The sequence below is a fragment of the Trematomus bernacchii genome, unplaced genomic scaffold (assembly GCF_902827165.1).
Source record: "Trematomus bernacchii unplaced genomic scaffold, fTreBer1.1, whole genome shotgun sequence".
NCBI lineage: Eukaryota > Metazoa > Chordata > Actinopteri > Perciformes > Nototheniidae > Trematomus > Trematomus bernacchii.
The window spans coordinates 2,945,766-2,960,335 of NW_022987839.1; the positions used below are offsets into that span (position 1 = coordinate 2,945,766).

Below are 14,570 nucleotides of genomic sequence, written 5' to 3' on the forward strand. Positions count from 1 at the left end.
AGTGGTCCAATGTCTCTTTCCAGAAATCATAACCATCATGTAGGAACTATTTTCTTTCCACCACTAAATGTAACACTGTGCAGAAGGAGTGTGCGTCCACTCTTGGACCATCAGCTGGTGTTTTGCAAGATATATGTATTTCAGTCAGACAACCACCAAATGTTTATAAACAGCAGAATGTAGTTTGAGTTTCTAGGCTCCGGCCTCAGCACTTCCCCTAAATATTTTTTACAAAGAACATTAAGGAGTGATGACTAGATAACTATCCCCCGGATCCTAGGTGGATGTAGAGGTCGTGGTGGGGCAGAAAAGTAGAGGGAGAGATAGCAATCTTTGCAGCTAAAAGAGAAAGATTGCGGAGAATGTGTTTGGTTGGTTGTATGAGAGGGTAAGGCATGTCACGTGTGTGTGTGTGTGTGTGTGTGTGTGTGTGTGTGTGTGTGTGTGTGTGTGTGTGTGTGTGTGTGTGTGTGTGTGTGTGTGTGTGTGTGTGTGTGTGTGTGTGTGTGTGTGTGTGTGTGTGTGTGTGTGTGTGTGTGTGTGTGTGTGTGTGTGTGTGTCATTGGTCCTCGAGTTGACTCGAGGCGCTGTAAAGATTGGTAGAAGTCACTCTATAGATGCTTCTAACTGATGATAGTTTGTGGTTGCACTTCAGTAGAAGGAAATGATATGATTAATACTTCTCACTACATGATCTGTGGCTAATCTTGCGTAACTGGGTCATAATTTCTGTATCAAGACATGGTTGTTTGATTACAAACATGTTTTGCCTCTTTGAGCACCACAAGCCCAGTGCTATCTATTTGTATTCCATTATATTCGTGAGAAGGTAGACATTACGGACAATATCTCTAACACTCAACAGCTCACACCAAAGAAATAAGGAGAGAAACCTGTGGCTTTGATTTGGGGATGAATTGTCCCTTGAAGTGTCATTAAAGTGCACTACCTGTTTGATTTTTAATATAAAAGGCCCATGGATTACGGCTGCTCAATTAATCGTATTTTAATCGCAATTACGATTTTGGCTTGCAACGATTACGAAAACAACGTAATCGAAACAAAACGATTATTTTGTTATTATTATAATTCTTTTAAATTATTATTATTTTTTAATTATTTTTTAATTGGTTTTTCAGTTGAATTATACTTAAAGTTCAGGGTAATCAACTGTTAAAAAATACTGTTCACATTTTTTTTTCAATAAATGGATGTTTTCAAAGTAAATGGATAATCGTTTTTAATAATCGTGATATCAATTATTGATCCAAATAATCGAGATTATGATTTTTGCCATAATCGAGCAGCCCTACCATGGATTTAGTAAAATATGAATGTCACACATAATAAAGAAGAAAAAGTGAAAGTTTGAAAGCGTTAGAGAGGGAGGGCTAGGGAGATAATCTAAAAAAGTGCACTTTTATCTCACATCTGAGAGTTTCGCAATGTTCGACCCAGCTTCATCCTGAACGAACGTGTCCTTGTCAGTCCATCTCTCTCTGCAAACCTGACAAACTATTGGCACGACCATCCAAAGAGATGACAGCTGCTGCCATCCTCATTTCCTTTAAAAATAGGGCACAATGTGCTCACAAAGACGAGATAGGAACTGGCTTTTGTGCTGCGAGGACAAATAACAATCATCCACACTTCAGGGAAACTGAACAGCCAGGTCCAAACTAAAAATCTAAATATGCCGCAGCAGAGGGCTGTCGGGAGGTTTTAAAAAGCTTCCAACAGACACCCAAGTCCTTTTCTTGCTTATTTAAAAACCTAAATATACTTTTTTTTAAGAGGGTTTATAAATAGCAGCTTTCTTTCGGTCCAGCTCATCCAGTGTCATGACTCTCATTGTGCAGCTGCCATGCTTAATTCATAAGATTAATGAAAGTGTTTGACAGGTTAATTCAGGCCCAAGAAGGAAATCAGATTAGGAGAGCGTGAGAGTGAGCGTCGAACACAGTGAGTGACATGCAACGAGATCCCCCCCCGCTGATAGCAACACAGAGAGGCGGGGCCAAGTTCAAAATACCGTACCAGGAAAGACACACACGTACACACACACAAACACTCACACACACTCACTCCCCAGCTCCTTGAATACCATCAAAGCCATGTATTCTTGGATCATCAGTGTGGTTTGTATAGACTTTATATTTGTGTTGAGCTTTTTCATAAAAGCATAAAAGCTCCCTTCAGATCCATTAACTAGACACTGGTCAAAGTGTTTTCTCTGTTTACACATAAAATATATCTGCTGCCTGCTGTTATAATGGAAAACATGAGTCAGCAGGAATCCTGATGAGCAGCTTCATATTCTAACATCCTGGATGGGGAGACATGTTTACCTCCAAGTTTTCCTACCAGTGTAAGTTCACATGTATGTTTTGGTTTTAATGTGTGTGTGCTGGTACTGTACCGATGACGAGGATGACTTTGGGTCGCGGTCTGGATGGGTCGAACACCTCGTACTCCTCTATGAGCTCCGCCGTCTCCGACAGGTCCGAGTCGCTCTCGATGGAAAACTGGCTGATGGGAGGGAGGCGGTCATACCTTCTGTAGGGAAAATTGGGACTGTCGGGCAACACTGTAACACACACACACACACACACACACACACACACACACACACACACACACACACACACACACACACACACACACACACACACACACACACACACACACACACACACACACACACACACACACACACAAAGAGAAGGTATTGATGAGACCCAATTCCTTTGCTTTTCATCTGAAGTATTGATAAGAAAATGTTTTCCAAGCTCACCGTTATCTTAATTACTGTAGTTTTGTGCTTTTTCACATTGTTTAAAACGATACAAAGCCCTATTCAGAACAAAATATAAAAAACCATCAGCTTTACCAACAGATAAAGCTGTTGTGTAATTCAGCGCTTCGATCCGTTTGGCACAGCTGTCTCTTGTGAATAAGGCATAGATAATAACATGTTTACCAGAAACAGAATCCATTTTGCATGCTTTCTGAGAGTTGCTACATGAAGTACTATATACTCTTGAAGTACTGCAGCTAGGTAGTAAAACAGATGTGGAGTCAAATGTGCATCTTATACAAAGGCTGAGGGCAGGTATTTTTGGATACCTAAAGAAAAAGACTGGAAACCTTTGAGATCTTTGCGTTTATTGCAATCCAACCAGAACATATATTAGTACCAGGCCAATGTGCAGGCGTTGGATAAAGGGTGTCTTGCCAGGTGTATTCGTCTAATTTCTAGTCAGAATATGTCTTAACACTTGATATAAGACCTGATAACTTAAGAAGGAACAAGATAGTGCGACAAAGGGTCTTGTTTTTAGACAAAGACTCTTAAAAACATCTTATTTTCAGTTGTTTCTCAGATGAAACGTTTTTATGTTATCTTTTTACACTGTATTATAACAATGAGGATGGTATTGAACATGCATTTTTTTTACTGATGACAGAACATGTGCCAGAGATAAATGGAGATATTTTTAAATCTTCAGAGAACAATAAAGGTTGAGAATAACTGAAGCTGCCCCACTTGCCTGAGTCTAAACTTTAGGCTCTTTTCACTTTTTGCAGATTGAACAGTCAATGAGGCAGAGTACGGAATAATTCAGGAAGCGAGACCAGATTCTTCTTCCAGCAAACGTTTGAAACATGGCACAGCTTCGGCTTTCTGCCTAGAGGGGAACCGCAGGACACGTGAATCTCTGATCAGGCTTAATTTCCCAGCAAATAAACGCTGCAGCTGGCATCTTTTTCAGATATTTGAAAGGGATAACTAACTTTATTCAAGCAGTCCGTCCTCAACACATCTTGACTGTCAAGTTCTTTTGTGAAGGAGATGTGCATGTCAGCCTAAAGATGCAAAAGCACGTTTTACTCACTAACAAGTAACTCTTTTTTTTCTTGATTCTCATGGCCTTTGTACATTGCTGCCATGCTTGACACGCACCATCAAACAAAGAAGTGATTGTAGGAATTCAAAAATTAATTAGCATATCATGCAAATTCAAAACAAGCTTTGCATATTCCTGCATTGGTAAGACCTGCCGGGAAAGCTGTATTACAGTAATGACTCACTGCAGACAATCATCTGTCTTTTCCTGCCACAGGTCAGTGAATGCATCAAAGACATGACGAGAGCTGTGATCTGCATACAGGATTCTGTTTTCTAACATGTTTGGAAGCAGCAGCAGTGGTTTCTTCTAACCTTTGTATTTTGTTTTGTTTGTGGGCGCTTCTGTGCCTCAGAGAGACACTTCTATCGATTTTGGCCCACCAAATCCATCAGGAATTATTGATGCACACGGCTGTGCTTCACAACATGCCTGGAAAAAAGACTCCAAGTGTTTTAACAAGTCATCTACAAAAGGGCTCATGAGGGTTACAGTACAAATGTCAACACCCATTCCTGCTCAAACAGTGAGCCAGTTTTTATTGTGTGGGAGAGGAAGCTGTTTTGCTGCCATTGGAGAGAAGTCAAATGTATGACATTTATTTTGGCTCTTATAGTAGCATTTCATCAACAATTGAAGAAGCGCCAATGTGTATGATTTGATTCTGGTGTGTAACTTGTGATTTACTGATAAATCAGAAGAACTATTTTGCTTTCTCAAAGATAATATAGTCAGATTCTAGTGATATTTTTCGTCCGCAACAACAGTCTTTAACCTAAAGAAAGTACAAGCTATAAAGATGGCCACCAGATCTAAACGTTAGCATGATTTAATTGACAGAATGAATTGGCTAAATTAAATGTTGTCAACTTTCTCCTTAAGATTTGTGTCTGTGCTACCTTATTATCTTTTCGTTTTCAACACTGGATCTTTTTTTACAAACAAACTGTGGTGCATCCTCTTAAAGACCTGAAACCTACACTGTCTACTTTAAAAAACGTGATCTTATTTCAAATTCAGAAACCAGTATTGTTTTGTCTTCTTTCCCCTTGAACATACCTTGAACAATTCATCGCTTATCAAAAATGGTTGCATAAGAATTTTCTGTTAATCAAATAATCGATTGACTGATTCATGTTTCAGCTCTAAAGTGCTTCTGTACAATCAGCATTTACTGCTCACCATTTCTGAAGAGGGACCTGCGTGATTGGCCGCCATTAAGGGGGGGAAGGGACTTCTTCTCCTGGCCCACGAAGGTATCCCACCGCACTTTTTCTGGTCCTCCGAGCTCCTTGGCTTTCTTCAGACAGCCCTCCAAGTAGTCGATGGGGTCGTCGGGTCGGTAGTACATCAGACCTGTCAGCAGGCTCTGGAGACAATAATGAAGGAGGAGGACTTGTTGAGGGAGAATGAGATGTTTGTTCAGGCATCATGACATCTTTGTGATCTTGTGTTGCTCTGTAACAGCGTAGCGGCTGCCTTTTTTTAATGAGGAGAAGTTCTGAAGTGCAGATCATGGTTGCCTTGGCTGGTCTCCAACAGGGGAAACAAAACATCTCATTTTGTCAGAAGCCCATGAAATTGAGCTCAGGTCATCAGGACTCTGTGTTGATTTATCAGGCTGTTATTGTCGAGGAGCCACAGTGATGAATGTGAGAAAATGAACCGCGCTCCAAAACACAAGTTAATGTTTGTGTGACATTTGCTCCATGAATGTTTTAAAACAATACTTTCCTCTGGGACTTCTCATCCCCACCCTCCTCTCTAACAACTCCCACCCATGAACACATACAGCTTCTCCCCACTGAAAGCCATTCACTGTGCTCATATCTGATAGCTTATAATGGAGATCAGTAACATTACAGTGCAGTTTTGATGATGTGTCACTTCACTCCTCAGTGTAATTTGAACTGGCTGTAAATACACATGCAGTGATTGCTTGCATTAGCTGCACTGCACATGGGATTGAGTCTAATTAAGTGGACGAGCCAATTTACAGTTGCCTCAGGAAAATAAATACCTCATTATTATATTTTTCCTCAATGCTGCTTAATAGAGAGTGTAATGCATTGTCTTTATTGTTCTTGATTGCATTTGACCTCTAATGGTATATAATCCTGTAGAGACTTCTTTCATATTACATTGGATAGTTACTTAATAGTATTTTCGTTCTGTATACAATATGGCTAATATTCCACAAGTCAGATCATGATACTATTTTCTGCAATAATTGCAATACATGTATTTGTAATGCTATTTTACTATTAATTTGTCATTAAAATGGAATTCAGTCTGCATCTGAAAATAGATTATTCCCGAAATCATTCTTCATCTTAAATCAGTCAAAGAAAATAAATCTGTTTGGTTTGGTTACAATTTGTGCAATTATCATACATTTCACCATAACACACAGAAATCATTAGCGTTCCTCTTCTTCAAACCATTATTTATAATCAATAAGTAAGGACAGTCATCGCCCCTCCATCAGCCATAACAATATGTATTGAGGTGTTTGCCATCACTCTCTCATGCAGCGATGAGTCTTTGTGTAAAAATCACACAGCCCAATCTTCACATATCAGCTCATGTTTCAGAATATCTCACCTCAAATAGTTGAGGTATCTCCCGCCGCGCGAGATACTCCTTGGCATCGTTGGTATTCATCTCCAGTCGGATTTCCTCTGAAATCACAACTTGTCCGGAGCGTTTCTTTGTTTTTGTTTTCTTCTCCCGGTGTCTCGGTTCCGTTAGGGTTGATCTCTGTTAACAGCGGACCTCCAGGCAGTTTCCCTTCAGCGCATTTTAGCCTCGTGTGTGGACTTTACAACTGGATTCCTGCAGGCGATGCCACCGCGCCACCCTCCTCGGTGATGCGATGCGTCTCCCCTCCTACAGTACAGCTCCTGCCTCAGCGCGCACCATGTGTGCCTCCTGACGTTGGCACAGAGGTCGCGCGCTGTGCCAAATAACGCACTCACCGCCTCAACGTGGCGTCTTTCACACCGGCTACAGTCAGCAACCAAACTTGTTGGAGAGAAAGATACAGTAATGCACAGAAAGAAAAGACACCAATGATTACATATATGGCGGTAATGGTCCAGTAGGAGGTGCTTTTAACCCTCCTGCCGTGTTCGTTTCGCGCCCCTTACTTTGGTGTTCCCGGTCAAATCAGTCTGTTTTAACTGCTCTTTAATTAACACAAAAAACCTGAATCATCACCACATTTTAAACAATGTCTCAGATTACTGGTTTGCATGAATTACTGCAATGAATATATCCAAAGAATAGACACTTGAAATGTTTTTCAAAATGAACATGTTGTTGATTTGTGTGTGTGTAGCCTACTATCTGATGAATGAACATAATCCATCCCGTCCTATGGAGGGGCCAGTCATTCAATGAGAGAGGCACAACATTTTAGGGTAAAACATACTTTTTATTTTATTTCTTAATATTTGTTGGAATTTCTTTTAACAGAAGAGTCAAATTGTAACAGATACGGGAGTTAATGGTCCCCAGTAGGTGCTTTTAATTTTGTTTTGGGTATAGAAAACATGTTATTGTTGTTTTCTTCATGTGCTCTATCAGATAACAACAAGGACAGAGTTTCACCTTAATCTGTTTATAACACAAACACAAGGTCCACATCACAAGCTTTTAATTCAATCTAATTCCTTCCTGGGCATATATTTGTAATCCTTTTGTCTTTTGTCAAGCTACTTACCAAATCCAGAGTAGGTCTTCAAGCTCAATGCACTGGATCTATTTTAGAAGGTTTTGTCATATAATAAAACTAATGACACTTAAATCCCGTTATCAGAGATGGGATAAGTCAAGTAGGTAAATATTGAGCAATAACTCTTTTGTCCTTGTGTGAGACCATTGCTTTGCACCTGATCTTTGCCAAATGTGATGAACTAGCAAAAGCATTGCAACCCAAAATATTTAAATTAGTAATAGTACAATTCCATGTATTTTTTTTATTTGCAACACGAGAAATAAAAAACCAATAAAAAAAAACATGGTTAAATTGTTTGGCTTATTGAAAGCTATTGCACTTGTAGGATTTTAGCAGTTCAGGTTTGCACCCTCATGGTTGATTGTTCTCATTGTAAGTCTCTTTGGATAAAAGCATCAGCTTAATGTAATGTTATGTAATGTAAAGAATTATCTGGACAGAAAATATGTCAGGCATTAAAACATTTGACATCAGGGAAACATGGTCCATTAAATGTATCGCTTCACCATCAAGCGTCATTGATATAAACAGAGATCGTGTCCTCTTGAGTATAAATAAATATTTGACCAAGACTGGCACGAGCCTCCAGTGCAGCAGCCTGCAAGTGTTTAGCTCCAGGTCGATCACCACTTAACCTGCATACCAATGTTTATGTCTAGTTTAGGTTAAGCATATAAACAAGGGTTCAAAAGTCGAATTCCACTGGATCAAGTCTTCTTTAGGCAACACGAATAGGCCACTGGTTTGCTCCATAGGATTTGATGCTTAGAGGCCACTAATCCTCTGGACAGCTGACTTTAAGTCACCTTGTTGTATCAGAGAACAACTTTAGAGCAGTTGAGCAACATCAGTGTGTTGAATCTGAATGACATTGGAAGCATGAGTGAGAATATGTCACTGGTGAGGACAATAAATGCTAATTATGGGTTGAATATGGCATAGTGATTAGATTTATGCAACCACAATCTGTTTTGTTGGCGCACTATCCTTGCTTTTTCATTTTCTACTGTGATGTATTTGAAGGAGGGCATTACTATGATGATATCGATGCAAGCAAAGACTGTGATGCTGCAGGTCGAAAAGCAGCAGAAGTAAGAGACGTCCGCTGTATTGAAGTGGTTATCAGACCCCTAAAGGCTTTTCCACGGTTTCTCAAACTGATTTTGATGCTGCTTTTCAAGAAGACCTTGAACCTGCTGCATTGTAATGTTACATTAGAATTGCATGAAGGATATGTTTTTTTCATAGCTTTATCTTGTACTGCAGGGCTGCCAGACTGAGGCTTCTTCAGCAGAGACGTGACGCGCCTTCTGACATCTGCTGCATGTGATATACAGTACATGTCACTTCTCATTATGAATTCCCTCAGCAATTAGCTGGATAGGCATTTGAATACGAAGCTGTCAACATTACTTGACTTCTAATCTTCTTTTTTCCATCTGCCACATATGACTGAATTATGATTGGCTGAATTAGACATGCAGTCATCTGTGTCTAATGCTAACCCCTTAAGTGTCTTACTTAAAAATGAATTGACACATGAAAAACAACTCCAAGAAACCACAAAACCAAACAAATCATTACAATATCAAAGTGAAATAATATAAAAAGTCTCCTTTTTTTATGAAGTCATTTACAACTAGCATGTATGTCATCTGTTTGTGATTTGCACATTCTTTTTTTTGTGACCAACTTTTTATTGTTTTTGTTTTGTTTGCCTCACAAGGGGACTTATATACACAGATACAAATTATATAGACAATAATACAAAAAGAAAAAGAAAAGACAAAGAAAGAAATACACATATATAGGGAATCCCTTTCCCATCGTCCCTCCCCCTTCCCACCCATCTTGCCATTTCACAGAAAATCCTACCTGATGTGTGTTAGCAATCGTCTGAGTTCGTCTATCTATTATATTATATATATTATTTATATTATAGCATAACAATTTATCCACATAAAATACATTCATACCTTTTTTTTCCCACATAACATTTAATCTGTTTAAGCTGATTTGCACATTCTGTATGTGTATCTGATGTGTGTTTGTATTTCTATGCTGAAAAAGGTTGGACAAAGCTATAACATATACGCTTTTTTTGTATTTAGGGGACACATTATTTCAATGAGCACGTAGTAGAACAAAAGAAAACAACAATATTTTCCTGGCACATACTCCATTGTATTTCAAGTTTATCAAAAGCTAAATGGTTAATCACAAAGTGTCTAGAGTGTCTGACTAGAGATGATGTACCAGCTAACTGTCAACATAAAATGTCTTAACAATTAACCATGAAAAAGAGCAGCTATTTTAGACGTTAACTTTATTCTTTCAGTAAAATAATGCATACATTTCTTTCTCCTTCCACATGTTCCATGCCTGCGCTTTTATCTTGAAAGGAATTCTACCGGAAGCACTTACTGGGCGGAGTCGCCGGTTTTCACTTCCTTGATGCTCACAGCTAACAGAGCTGCACAATGAAAATACTCACTTTATTCAGCTTATTTGCCACCTATTCATCAGGAAACATTATCAACATCGAGGTGAGTCTGTATTATTTCACATGCAGCTATTAGTATCCCGCAAATTAGTTAGTTATATGTTGAATTTCACCTGAAACGCCGTTCCCATGTTAGCTCTCTCTGCTGTCATGCTAGCTGTTGTGGTGATGAGTCTGATTGCTCGTATGAGACGAAACTAATACAATTATTTATTCATTTCCCCTACATTTCTTAGGAAAACGTAGGGCAGTTTTTTAGCAGTGGTCATACAAACAACTGGGCTGTTCTGGTGAGTATTTATTGATTTAAACATTTCATTTTTAGCTAATTTCATGCTAATTGATTTTCTGCATGAATGATGGCAGCAGCAGAAACATGTTTGTGAAAGCTGCTTTTCTTATTTGTTTGATGCTCAGGTGTGTACATCCAGATTCTGGTTCAACTACCGTCATGTGGCAAACACGTTATCCGTCTACAGGAGTGTTAAGAGGCTGGGCATTCCTGACAGGTAACTTTAATAACATTTCTGTATTGAAAATGTCTAATTTAATATCACTTTTTTGGATACGTAACCGTGATCTTGTGGTTATCTAGAACAGAGACCGATTTAGATTAGTCTATTCATCTAAATACTCATCAAAACAATCATCAGATTAATGAACTATAAAAATGATAATCGATCACAACACTATGGCCAACATTTTGAAAATGTGCAAACATGTAAATACATAGGTAGGTACAGTTCTGCACTCCCATTTGAGCCTCTCTGAAATGACACTCTGAAATCCTCACAACCCGACATTTTATCTCGCTGTAAGTCAAGAAATATTTTTAATCAGTGTAAAATACTACTATTACGAATGTTTCACTTTCCCGTTCCTGCCTGGCATGGTCACCTAAACTCTAGGAATACACTTTCTATGATTGTATACATGGCAAGCTAAAAACATGGCAAGCACTAAAAGACATTCGATCATACTTTCTGGCAGAAGCCTCTCATCCTTTATTCTGCCATTTAAAATCTTGAGCTTCTGCCAACTGAAAATGTATTTAAGACATACTTCATCACAAGTGCTATCAGTATTCTTAACTGCATAATGTCTCAGAAGATCCAAGCCACAGAGATGAATTAATTCATGATATGAATGAACTGTTGTGAGGCATAATATGACCTTGTCTTTGTGTTTGCTTAACTAACTGCTTGCCTGATTTATTATTTAAACTTCCACCCAAGTAGACATTAAATAAATTATATTCTTTAGAGGGACAGACAGGCATTTAATGTATCATCCTTTGTGTGTATGTCAAAAAAAGTATCTTTGTATAAAAAGCATCTGAAAAAATAACTTGATTACATTAAACTAATCGGTACACAAATGGTATTTAACAACACACTGAACCTGTGTTTAGGAAAAATTCCGCATTTGTCATTTACCTTGTTTTCTAATGTCGTCATCTTTAATGGTCTCTGTTGTTTTCTCGTTCTCCAGCCACATAGTTCTCATGCTGGCTGATGACATGGCTTGTAACCACAGAAACCCCAAGCCTGCCACCGTGTTCAGCCACAAGAACATGGAGCTGAACGTGTACGGTGACGACGTGGAGGTGGACTACAGAGGATATGAGGTCTGTTTACCTTGCAGTCAGGAGGTTATTCACGCAAGCAATCCAGTTTCCCTTTTTACAATCTGTTTCGAAGTCTAATAGTACATGTCTGTATCTTGAAGGCAAAAAAAAAACAGATTACTCCACATCTCAAAATGCATACATTTGTTTGAAATATATTCTTACCCCTTTGGCGAGAGTTTTAACCGGCATATTCTCTTTTAAACATCAGGCACAGTTATTACATGTTTGCATATGTTTTCTATTTAATGAACAAGACATTCATAAAAAGTTTAAAATCTGAAATGTGTAACTTCCAAATCTTGCCGAATGCAAGGTGGATGTATCCATGTAGTGTTTCACCAGCTTTATAGTAACTAAGTACTGATATATAACATCACTTGTAGGCAAATATTATACAGGTGCAGTCAGGAACTGGAGGGTGTTAATGTCAACACTGTGAGTCCAGTGTTTGCTCTTTCGGTTGGGCCGGAAATTATTTTATATAATTTGCATTCTCAAATAGAATTGCCTCTAGGTGTTGTGTTTGTTACCACAAGGCAGAGTTCCCTGTAGTATATCGACTCTTTATCACAGTTTGTTTTTGATTATTTACCCTGCTTCGTGTCCTATAAATATGAACAAATACCGCGCTACCGATCAATGTTTGCTGTGAAACGGTAATTACAGGCAAGATTGATTTTCACAGTTTCATTAAAAGATAGAGCAGTTACCTTATACTGACCCCACTGATGCAGGTGTCCAGTTTTTAAATGTGTGTGTCACTGCTCACTGTTTTACAAAGCCTCAGTGGATGACGTGTGTTGAATTAGAAGACGCACATTACATAATATATCACCTCTGACTCATGCATGAATATTGTATCTGTATCCTCTTCAGGTGACCGTGGAGAACTTCCTTCGTGTTTTGACGGGCCGGCTGCCGCCCAGCACGCCGCGCTCCAAACGCCTCCTCGCTGACGACCGGAGCAACATCCTCATATATCTGACAGGTAACTAAAGGACAGATCCACCCTCACATACTCCACTGACACTCTCTATATTTAATTATAAAGTAATGCTCAATCAGCTGTTATGGTTAAAGAAGTGTCTCCAACCCTGCTTTAGCTAAAAGAGAAACTAACATGTTTCAGAGAGGGATGTGAAAAAGAACTCCTTATGGTTGTCAGTAAAGTACATGAAGGTAGTTTGTAGCTTATTTAGGGGGTTTCCTTAAGAAGCATGCGAGTGTGCCTCTTGTCTTGGGTCCTGAACATACAAATACAATGCAGGCATACAATAAAATAACAACTTAAATCAAATCAAGTTTTATTTATAAAGCACATTTAAAAACGAGTTTTGGTCAAGCCAAAGTGCTGTACATGTAATAAAAGCACACTACAATAACATAATAATTTTTTTTTAGAAAGGACACAAATTTACAACAGAAATATAAAGACAAAACACAGAGAAATGTCAGGTACATGTGGTAAATGCTTATATGCTGCTCGTGCTCTCTCTGCATATCATGTATTTATTTTGCTATGTATATAAATGTCATGTTCTTAAATGTTGTATGTGAGGGACATATGGAAACTAGCTCAAAGCTAAAATCCGGCATGTTTACGTTTTAAAAGCATTATTTGTTTTAGATGTTCAGATGCACTGTCCCTCGTCAAATAAACGATTAAATGAAAAAAATGTCAGGTGTCATGCTCAGCTCTGACTAGAAGGCCAGAGAGAAGAAGTGTGTCTTCAGTGAAGATTTAAACTTAAGATATATAAAGAATCGTAGCTCATCAGATTCACAGATGTGAGAAATGAAGTAGTAACAGTCTTAGCAGTACAATTAAATATAAAAACAGAGAGAGACCCCCAACAGTACATGCAGGCGCAGAGCATTATATTATAGCCAGGTATTGATCAGTATATAATGTAACCAAAGTGGCCAAACTTTCCAGATCTTCTTGTAGTAGATGACAGACTCATAGCAGCAACACTCATTAAATATATGGCATATGTTGTCGTTTTTCTAACCCTAATTGTTTCTCGTGGGTTAAGGTTAATATCAGTAAATTCAGTATTATGATTATATTAAAGATTTGTTTTTCAGGTGTTTTTCAATTTACATTTCAGTAAAGCTTCAAATAGTTTTTCTACAGAACTGTGTTAGTTCACATCGTGTTTGTTGCTATGAAATACAGTATATTAACATGAGTTCAGGTTGTCTGTGTTTGATCTTTACTACATCGATGGTTAAGAAAATCATCCACAAAACAATTAAGTTGGCCCAGAAGGTAAAATCATTAAGAAGTTGACACTATTAAGTTGTTTGGCGGAAAGGTTATTACAATAGGGGAGCTGAAAATTCAATATTCGCAACACTGAGCATTATCTACCCCTTAAAAGGCATGTCACCTCATGTGAGTCGTGTTTCTAAACTCTTGATTTGTTTTTATAGATATATGTTTGAAAGAGTCTGTTTTATTTCTTTACATTATTAATCTGTAGCTGCATGCAGGAGAGTTTCAGTTGTTTCTCCCCCACAGCTGCCAGCCGGTTTTATTTTCAGCTTGTTATTTTCTATTCTTTATCTCCTTCTTTTTTTAGCAATATGAATCAGAGAGGAATGAATAATGAATAATATGTGTTTGTCTAACAGGCCATGGTGGAAACGGCTTTCTGAAGTTCCAGGACTCTGAGGAGATCAGTAACGTGGAGCTGGCCGACGCTTTTGAGCAGATGTGGCAGAAGAGAAGGTAAATAAAGCGGAAAATCTCATAAAAGTGTGATGGGCTTTGTGCGGAAACATCTA

The 14,570-nt window shown here is 38.4% G+C and overlaps 2 protein-coding genes across 2 annotated transcripts in view; one reads left to right on the forward strand and one right to left on the reverse strand.

Annotated features, from left to right (window-relative positions):
* Positions 1-6,921, reverse strand: part of ak5 (adenylate kinase 5) — a 62,880-nt gene extending 55,959 nt beyond the window's left edge. Inside the window, exons 1-3 of the mRNA XM_034153152.1 lie at positions 6,513-6,921; positions 5,091-5,277; positions 2,420-2,587 (exon numbers count right to left, since the gene is read on the reverse strand). Of these exons, the coding sequence (XP_034009043.1) occupies positions 2,420-2,587; positions 5,091-5,277; positions 6,513-6,572 (415 nt within the window). The 5' untranslated portion in view covers positions 6,573-6,921. The remainder of the gene's footprint in view (positions 1-2,419; positions 2,588-5,090; positions 5,278-6,512) is intronic.
* Positions 6,922-10,079: 3,158 nt separating this feature from the next.
* pigk (phosphatidylinositol glycan anchor biosynthesis, class K) overlaps positions 10,080-14,570 on the forward strand; it is a 32,725-nt gene continuing 28,234 nt past the window's right edge. The window contains exons 1-6 of the mRNA XM_034153096.1: positions 10,080-10,193; positions 10,387-10,440; positions 10,568-10,659; positions 11,642-11,777; positions 12,657-12,768; positions 14,418-14,514. Coding sequence (XP_034008987.1) covers positions 10,128-10,193; positions 10,387-10,440; positions 10,568-10,659; positions 11,642-11,777; positions 12,657-12,768; positions 14,418-14,514 — 557 coding nt within the window. The 5' untranslated portion in view covers positions 10,080-10,127. The remainder of the gene's footprint in view (positions 10,194-10,386; positions 10,441-10,567; positions 10,660-11,641; positions 11,778-12,656; positions 12,769-14,417; positions 14,515-14,570) is intronic.